Raw genomic sequence first — 10,000 nt, forward strand, 5'->3', positions numbered from 1 at the left:
GCATTATGGGCATTTATCAATATTATTTTGCGTTAAACTTTTGTGAGAAAAAGAAAATACGACCAAGATGTGATGTTTAGCGTTAAAGCCTCAGAATCATGTTCTATTATCAACTGAAGGCACTGAAGGTGGTTTTTTTTATTTGGACGTGTGGAGCTTTCGAAAGTGTTGAGCGTTGATTGATACTAGCTCTCTATTGTTGTGTATTTAAAGTAAGTAAAAATATATCAGTGTCAAAAATACTTTGGTCGATGAAGCGCAAAATGATGCAAACACTCACTGTACCGACAGTCATGAAGCTCTGTTTAAGTAAACAAAAAGGCAAATCGAGTCGATTGTGTTCTTTAGATCAGTTTAAAGTAAAGTAAAGCAAAGCAAAGTAACCATATTTAATTTCGATAACCCGTAACAGTAATTCAACTGACAAACCTGAGGTCTACGGTGCACTCATTTTACTCCCCCTTCTCGATAAGTGCTCTGTTTTACGGGTATTTAAAGCTACTTAGCTACACGCAAAGGAAAGAAGTCGAAACAAGGATGCGAGATCCGGGAATCGAACTCAGGACCGCTTGCAGCAAGGCCGCGCACTAACCGACTCTGCCATCCATGCTCCTAAATTTTTGTTTGGGACCACAAAATGGCTGCAGTTGCTCTGTCTGACGAAACAGCAATATGGTTTCCTTGACGTCATATAAGTGTGCTTCTGACAGGAGGCAGCAAGATGTGAGAGACATATGTTACGTAACAGTTCTGGTTTTGAACAAAAGGGGGAAGATCTTTTGTGATGTCATTTCGTAAACTAAATCTAAACTAAATACTTTTTCTTTTTATTGCAGAAGCTGCTCAACATGCATATTTACGACAATACTCTGTATGCGAAATTGGAGGACTTGAACGCCTAAAATGAAAAGCAACCTGAACTCCTCTGTTTTTCAAAAAGGAAGTTTAGTCATTTCGTCCTCACTCTTGACTTGGACAGTAATTTCCCTTTTAAATAATCCAAACTGATTCAGTATATAACTTTCTTTTTACTGATTTAGTTAAATTAATCTCTTCGCCTTCTAGCGTGCAGTTTTTTGCCATTCATTTCCTGGAAATTCCGCCTTGAAAGCATTTTTTTAAAAAGTGCTTTCCACTTTAAAAAGTGGACAAAACTACCCATTGTTTGGGCCGAGACTAAACCACTTCGACGGCTTTTTTTAGGTTCTCCGCGGATAATTGCTATAAAAAATATATTATGAAAAACAGGAATTAGGGATTATTTGGGCTTGCGGTGGTCTTCAATGAATAACACGTGTTTACTTCAAGACGCCATTTTTAATAGCCATACGCATCTCGCACGTAACTAACTTTAAGAATACTTCATGTAATTTAACACAACAAGTAGCATAGCTGGTACAAGCACTTCTGTGACAAGAATGAAATTCGTAGACATACAAAACTGCTTCCTTGGTGCAATCGTATTTTTGACACACCCATTAACAGATTTATCGTAGCTAAGGCTTACCCGAAATGAAAACTCCCTTTTTCAACAATTACGAAAAGTCTTAGGCAGTTCAATTGTAGAAGAAAGGTTCTACTTTTTATAAGAAGACGTGTAAGCGTCAATAAATTGGCGTATTTTTAAGTTGTTTAAAATGTGTTCTAGTCAACAAATAGATTCCATGTAGCCGTGTGTCTGTTCAGTAATAGATCGTAGATGACGTCAAAGTGTGGTAAGAAAAAAAAATCGTTGGTGATCTATTACTGAACAGACGCAAGGCAACACGAAAGTTATTTTTGTATAATAAAGAATTAAGTTTACAGGAAAAAAAGCCCTTTTATTTCAAAATCTTTTTAGCGTAGAGGTTACTTTCCCCACTTGACAGACACGAGAATAGCACTTTGACGTAATCTATTGTCTATACAAAATATATTTTATGGTGACGCTATCTTTGCGTTGGGCCTCCAATAGATCACAGGTGAGAAGCAATCAAAATGGGTGCATCATTGAGGTTATTATATAATCCTAGTTGAAAGGTCTGGATAGTAGCAGACATGTTACAATTTTAAGAAACAATACAATATCTTTTAAAAACATATTTCAATAGAATCTTCTGTCATCCTTAGTTGATGATGTGGTGTAGGTATTTCACATTGAATATGAGCAGCTTCTTTTATCTTAATTATATAAGCTGGAAGGTGGTGGAAGCTTTATCTAGGATACTAAACACTAATTAGAGCATGAAGTGCGACATTGCTAAGAATTTTGTAATTGTTTAAAAATGTGAAAAGACTCGTCACTGAACGTGCTCATGTATGCGCGTGGAAAAATGCTGGGTGGTTTCGCCGACATAGCAGGCATTACAGCCCCCACGCGAAAGCTTGTATACCACACCCGCACGGAGCCCACGAGAGATAGGATCTTTCACTTGGAAACATGTTACCCATTTTAAAGGATGAGAAAACTAACTTAACATCTATGCTGTTACAAAAACGTTTAACAATGTGGTGAACCTTTTCTGCGTGATGATAGAAAAAAGGACCAATGTAAGGTGATTTAAAGTAAAAGGTACGTTTAGGTGTCAGAGACGGAAGCCGAGGAATCTCAGTCTTGAAGGGTAAATGAGAGGTAACGATTAATAATGTTTTCATCTACAGTGTAGAAGGACTGAAAAAAGAGTTTTGTAATGTCCTCGTGAACACCCAACCAAGTGTTGTTGATTTTGTTGGCTCTATCAACAAGCGTCGGAATGAGACCCAGTTTGTAGAAGTGAGATGTAAAACTAAAGTAATTAGTCAAAAGGCCCTTGAAGGTTTTCTACACTAGTAACGGGAAAATGAGAGTCGTTGTTGAACAGAACATCCAAGAAAGGGATTTTGTGATCTATTTCTTTTTCCATAGTGAATCTGTTAGAGTGCCTAGAGTTAATATAGTCGGAAAATAGTAGCGCTTGGTGTTCCGAATGAAATAAAGAAAATGTGTCATACATACATACACACTTAAATGACCACTCACCATAGTTCAGAGCCAATGAACGCAATCACGACGGCACAGAACATTCAGCAACAACTATTAAGAATCCCAACTGGCCGGAGGCTCTATCAAGCAAGTAGGCTATTTACAACTGCAGCTGAGAAGTTGAACCAGGGTCTACCAGGAACAAATTCAGCCAGTGGCCAGAACGTGTCTTGAACCCAGGATCCCCGGATCTCAAGGCAAGCGTCCTAACCACTGGGCCACACTGCCTCTACATAACGTCGGTAAAATAATATCTCGAAGTCGTGAAAAATTTCCAAACATTTCTGATGGCAATCCCGAGCTTAAGAGTCCGTAGCTACCGCTCAGACCCATTCTTTAAATTTAAAGATTCCTTCTACGACCAGATAGTTGGTGTAGCTATGAACTCTTCCCTCGCTCCTGTTCTTGCTAATTTATTCATAGAGCATCATGAAAAAACATGGTTAAAAATTTTTCAGGACTTCGAGGTATTTTACCAACGTTATATTGATGATATATTTTGCTTATTTCATTTTGAGAATCAAGCGCTACTAATTTTCGACTATCGAGAAATGGGCCCCTGGAAAATTCAGGTGGCCGGCTCCAACGGAATTCGAACCCATGACCTCTGCGATGACGGTGCAATGCGCTACCAGGTCAAGTGCGAGAATCACTTCTATTCACTTTTTCTTCTATAACCTGCATTTCATTCAGTTCATTTCATACAAAAGAGACCGATAAATCAAAGGCTGTTCGTTAATGGAAACTTGAAGTTCAAACGCTTGCCTCACTGGTATCACAAGGTAATTTGGAATGGAACGTGTTCTTGTTTTAAATGAGAGTCAAAATTGATATTTCTCCATGATATGAAAAAAACTGAATAACCCTGTTGTCTCTAAGGAGTAATGAGTGAATAATTATGAACCAAAGTTCCTCTTGTTAGGACTGTCTTCCGCATTGTTATAACGTTTGTGGTTGACTCGTTCACTTTTAATAAACCTCTGTGGAAAATAAAAATAAGAGGACGACCGCATAAGGGACATTGTGATGTAGGTTTATGAACTAGTACTATAGGCTCGATTACCAGCCGCTGTTTCGGGAAATGAGCCAGCGCTCACTCCCGAAATCTCGGCTGGACGCGTGAGGTGAGCCATTGTTAATCTGCGCCAATCAGAAACTCGCCTGCACAAATCCGTCTTGCATAAATTATATGTTTTGGCTGCGAAGGTTTCTTTGACCCGGCCTGTTCGAGGTTTACAGTGCTTTAAGGTAGGAAACATCCAAGATTGCGACAACGAAAAGTGTTCGAGAAGCTGGAGAATGGGAATTGTGTCGTTTTTTACCGCCTGAGTTCGCAAACTTCACTGATTTTCCAGATGGCTCCAAGGTCAAAATACGACTTTGAAATCCATTGCAATTTTCTCCTCATACTTGGTTAATGTAAGAGCAAGTAAAATTCCTCAAGATCAATTGAAAGTACTGCTGAGTTTATTGCTGGCAAAACGAGGGGGCCGATGAGGTCGACTGAGAGCTAAAGCAGCCGAAGATTTTGTCGATGATTCGCCGGTTGAATTCAAACTCACATCGATCATTTAACCACAAACTCGAGCTCGTATCATCTGGAAACTTCGCACAGACGTTTTAAGCATTGTTATGTAATTTCTGTTTTCTTAAAATCAGTGTTTTTGGGATGTCTAATGCTATTTCCCCGCCACAATTAAGTTCGCATAAATTATATTTTGAATTTACGTCACAGACAATCTATCGCTCACGCGTCCAGCCGTCTCTTCTCGGGGAGGATACCCGAACTCGAGTGAGCGGCGGGAAATCGAGCCTACTAGTACTAGTGCTAGATGGATATGTTGCCGGTAAAACCTTTGTCAAGTTGACTCCGTTTGCACCTAGGTTAAATTGGTGATCCTCATTTTACCTCGGTTGAATACGCACTCAGGTAAATTTAAAAAATTCGGAGCCTAAAATTAAGCCTATAGCCGGAAAAATTATGATCGGATTTGGTTATTATACATGAATATCAATAGACGTCTTCTACAAAAGTAAATAATAAAAAGAACTGCGTTGGGTTGAGCGTTTTCGTCGTTGTAGTGTCCTAGTAGATCTGGAGGGTCCGATTTCGAGTTCTGGTAAGTGCGTAGTACAGGTCTTTGTTCTATGACTATGTTGTAATATTGAGACTGAATGGATAACGGTATGACTACAGAAATCGATAAAATGGTACGAAGCATTAAGAAGATGAGTTGAGATGGGTAAGACAGAGCTTGAGGGAAAGTATTGGTTTTTTTAAAGTCCTTTTTATGGGGGTTGATAGCTAAATTAGGTAGAGTTCATATTGAACCAAGGTAAAATGATGTTCACCAACTGAACCAAGGCAAAAACGGATTTCACCGACAACATAGTTTCGTGATATTCTAAGACTTCACGTATCTCCATGTCCTGACGAGAGCAACTAGTGTTTACAATGTTGTTGGGACCGTTCCTTTCCAATTCAATGCCTGCATTCTACAGTTTGAAATAATAAAGACATGCCGTCATAAACTGGAACTCTTTTGCTCGTGTCATTGTCTTAAGATTCTAAAGCAATGGCTGTGTCCGTGCAGACGCAAAAAGAAAGATTCGTTCAGCTAAACTAGCGCATCCCCTTCACTGAAATTATTTACTATTTTCGTAGCTGAAAGGCTGCGATTATCATAATTCATTAAAAATCAGAAAAAAAAAACCAAAAAAAAACCAGGCACTTATTGCGCTCCTCAACCTTTATCCGAGTATCTTAGTCATATCTGTAGCAGAAGTACTGATTTACCTGCAACCTAAACGTTTCATTAATTAATCTGCAGGACTAGTTACAGAAGACAAGTTGCACTACTCTAGGGAGATTAAGATCAATTCTTTTAATTTCACCTGTAACCAGTTATTTTCTACGTTTTTTAGCTTCTCAGTTCTCCCAATCCAGACGTTTCATCCTGGATGTTCTTGGCGGCCCTTTTCACAAGTGCATAAGTGCGTCATTTTACTGCTATGATCTCTAAAGCATTGATCCCCGCAACTCTTTATTTCAAATACAATTTTCTAACACGTCACACATGATGCAAGGCCAAAATACTGCATGAGATACTTTTTCGGCCTCATTTGGGGTCAATTCAAGATCAGGCTCAATTGTAAGAAATGCGTTCAAAACAACGTCGCCGAGCAACGTCTGCATTAAAAATATCCTTTGTAACTTAAGGAGCATACAAAATGAAACACTAGTATACGTCTTAATCTTGTTCAAGGGATCTGAAAGGTAAAAGTGGTACAATTATTTTGAAATCACCTCTGTAAAAATTTGCTGCAAATGAGCTTCGACCTAGTAGCTTTATCAATTATTCAAATTCTATGCCTCACATTTCACGATTAAACACCATTACCAACTTTACTCAATTTTCTTCTTTAAAAAGATATTTCTGGTAAGAGAAAAAGAGTTGTAGTTTTAAGAACTGGTCTTCCCCCACCCCTTCCCCTAGAATGCGCAATAATTAAATATGTTAATAAATAAATAAATAAATAAATAAATGAATAAAAAATATATAAATTGTACGAGTGCGAGAGTTGCTCTTTGGAAAAAGGGAGGGAGGGATCGTAGGAGAGATATCCAGGAGAAAAAAAAAACGAGCTAAGTAAAAAAAAGGACTGAGATTAATAAGAAATTATCAACAGTTACGTACCGATCAAGTCCTTGCCCGCCTAACAAAGGCAAAAAATGTTAATACCTTTCTATAAGCAAGGAAAATGGCAAATTGAAAACAAAGCCGGTTTGCTGAACGTAACATTGGGTGACCAAACGCGCAGAAAGGGAAAAAGAAGCTGAAGTTTGCAGTTTTGCGCTCCCTTTTTCATGCAGTTTGGTCATACCACGTCCAAGATGAGCAGAGAACGAGAAAGGAATAAACAAAGCTTTAAAACGCATCGACAGAGACCTTGCAATTGTTTTGTTCACTCAAGGGCCACGGGTTAATAGCCTATTGGGTCAATAGGCTATTGACCCGTAGCCCTTGTTGGCTACGGGTCTAATTGTTAATTAGCGCTCCAGTCAAAATCCTCGTTGTAAATCTATAAGTCACCTTAAGCAGGACGACGACGACGACTACGTGAAAGTTATCTAAAAATATCATTTTCCGTTATTGTAACAATTTCGCGATTTCCAGATTTTTTTGGCATAGAAATTTTTTCAACATTCCACGAATAAAATTGGTATAAACGGTGTGGATGTTTTGGAAAGAAAATAGAAAATTTATCAACAGGTGCTCGGGTCCCACACGAAACCCGAAATATGGTCATTTTACGTCATTGTCAGGGTGAGAACGGCCAAGAGGCTAACGGATAAGTGTCATTCTCATAGCCGTCGTCGTCCGTTAGTCCTCTTTATTAATGGGGAGCTTAAGTATGCGCCTTTTTGAGACGCGGACGGCAACCGGAAGTGAGCTGTTTTCTCTTTTAACTTGTCTTCACACAACCACATTGACATTCCCAAGTATCTTTTCACCATTAGAGATGATTAGTATAAGAATGTGGGAGACACCACTGTCCTGGAACGCGAAATGTTCTCTTCCGGTTGCCGTCCGCGTCTCAAAAACGCGCGTGCTTAAGTTCCCTATTATATAGACAGGAATGTCTTACTGGAAAATAAAAAAAGTCATAAAATTCATACGAAATTATATCAGGGACCCGAGTGAGGTATTTTCGATATCCTCATTTGTGACGATATTGATGACTTCATTTCCCGCCTTTGAATGGTTGCTTGTGAAAACAATCAGTGAAAATGGCAAGCGATAGATTCGTGAAGTTTTCTGAAGCTGACGTAAAATCCTTCTCTGGGAACCAGAGAATGCTATCACAGAAATAAAACTTCATAGAACTTAAAATTATTCAAGAAGTTTCTTGCAACTGAAGAAGTAATGCGCAAATTGAAGAAATTCCTGTCGCTGAGCTGCAAGAAATTGCGATAAAGTTTGTGCTCGGTGTTACAAAGAAAAATGGTAGGTAAACCACTACTGTCCATATAATAAAAAGAAAATTACAAGTTAGCTCGAAGATACGAATTTTATGTTATCGTGAAAAGAACAATATCTTACCCGTTCGCTGCGCTCACTCGTGAGCTATTGTCCTTGCCACTCGAACATAAATTCTCTGTACCATAACTTAGTGAGGTTGTACTAGTAGCTGCAGAAGAAACACTTCTCAAACTTAAGTTTCTCCTGTTTTATGGTGGAGCATGCAACAACTGACAGGAAAATGACTACCAATGCTCCAACTAGTACTGATGCATATGTCAGGACTTGGCTAATGCTGCTTCCTCGATGCTCAGAAGTAGCCTTCACTGAAGCAAAGAAACAAAAATACTTGTTTTGTCATCTTTTTGTAGACTACTTTAAAAGAGTTTATTAGAGAAGGTTTTGTAGGCTTCTAAACGGGGATGGTGGATCACAGGGATCCCCTCGTGCAATTGTGTGGCTTTTATATATAATTGTAGGACAATCGAAGAGGCTGCTTGACAAGATTTACTGGTAAAGATTAATCTCGAAAATGCTTTTAATTACTATTGCCATAAAAACTAACCAGTTAAGCTCGCATATTACCAAACATAATGAATTCGTAAGGGTCACCTTTTGCAGCGAAAGATTTTTTGATACAAACAACATATTTGCTATAAGAGGCAAAAACCCCTACTCATTTCATTACGTGCGTGAAGACAAGAAACTCAATCATGTCAAATTACCAAAATAAATTTCAGGATCAACCTGTTTCCATGAAGAACGTTTTCCTTGAATAATGAAGCAAAAAAAAAGACAACAAGCTTTCTTTCAAATAATTCTTGGCTGTCACATTTCCAATGGCTTTTTTTACCAGAAGACTGTTCAGAGTTGAGTACAAATAAATGCAAATTGCCAGACAACTGAGATGTGACTTCAGTAAACAATGTGATGCATTCAAGGCGTTCGATTCCATTTAAACCCATACGGAATTCTGACCACTGGATAAAATATATGCATCAGTAAGTACCCCCTCAAATTTACCAAACATACGCAGAATACTCTACACACCATGACACTACTTAGAAGGGGAGGGACAGGAAATTCTTTTCATGACACGGAAAAAATAATAAATAAATAAACGGAGAAATGAACGCAGATTCCGACTGGGTTTGGCAACCCACTAATAAGGGGCCTTCTATATTACATACGACAAACTTAGCCGCTAATTTACGGCTAAATAAGGGGCATTGTATATATTACAAAAGACAAAGCAAGCCGTTAATTTACGGCTGAATAAGGGGCCTTGTATATTACAGACGACAAACTTAACCGTTACTTTACGGCTAAGTAAGGGGCCTTGTATATTACAGAAGACAAAGTTACCCGTTATAATTTACGGCTAAATAAGGGAACTTGTATCTTACAGACCGGCGACAAACTTAGGCGTTAATTTAAGGCTGAATAAGGGGCCTTGTATATTACAGACGACAAAGTTAGCTGATAATTTACGGCTAAATAAGGGGCCTTCTATATTACTCACGACAAACTTAGTGGCCTTTAATTTACGGCTAAAGTGAATGTCAGTATATAAGTGTTTATATATTATCACGGTTAATTTAATTTATACAGAATAAGCTTTTGGCTAAAACCTGTTTGCATGTATGTAGAGTAAATTTAATGCAAATTTTTCACTTATATATATACCCCTTAACTACCTCCTAATTCTCGTCGCATATTTATGAACATTTTGCTATGAGTACGTTATGTATGCCCTACCTGACTTAATTATAAACAAAAAGGACACAGTCGGTGAGCAGGGGTGTAAATTCATTCAAGATCGATAATTGTATACCCATGATTTCCACTGCTTACATCGATCTATCACCTCTACCCTGCGGTCATGATGTTTCCTGTTCTGTTGCTATGTTTCACTTACAATTTTCTCTTCTCAGGTGAGAATGGCCTACTCAGTACTATTTAGATTAAACAACAC

At 38.3% G+C, this 10,000-nt stretch overlaps 2 protein-coding genes across 3 annotated transcripts in view; both read left to right on the forward strand.

Moving 5' to 3' along the window:
- LOC137983701 (fibroblast growth factor receptor 3-like) overlaps positions 1–2,794 on the forward strand; it is a 96,784-nt gene extending 93,990 nt beyond the window's left edge. Inside the window, exon 25 of the mRNA XM_068830865.1 lies at positions 837–2,794. Within this exon, the coding sequence (XP_068686966.1) occupies positions 837–902 (66 nt within the window). The 3' untranslated portion in view covers positions 903–2,794. The remainder of the gene's footprint in view (positions 1–836) is intronic.
- Positions 2,795–9,820: 7,026 nt separating this feature from the next.
- The window catches only part of LOC137983702 (fibroblast growth factor receptor 3-like), a 62,790-nt gene continuing 62,610 nt past the window's right edge, over positions 9,821–10,000 (forward strand). For both annotated transcript variants that reach the window (XM_068830869.1, XM_068830871.1), the window contains exon 1: positions 9,821–9,959. In XM_068830869.1, the coding sequence (XP_068686970.1) occupies positions 9,908–9,959 (52 nt within the window). In that variant the 5' untranslated portion in view covers positions 9,821–9,907. The remainder of the gene's footprint in view (positions 9,960–10,000) is intronic.

This window comes from Montipora foliosa, chromosome 13 (genome assembly GCF_036669935.1).
Source record: "Montipora foliosa isolate CH-2021 chromosome 13, ASM3666993v2, whole genome shotgun sequence".
Classification (NCBI taxonomy): Eukaryota; Metazoa; Cnidaria; class Anthozoa; order Scleractinia; family Acroporidae; genus Montipora; species Montipora foliosa.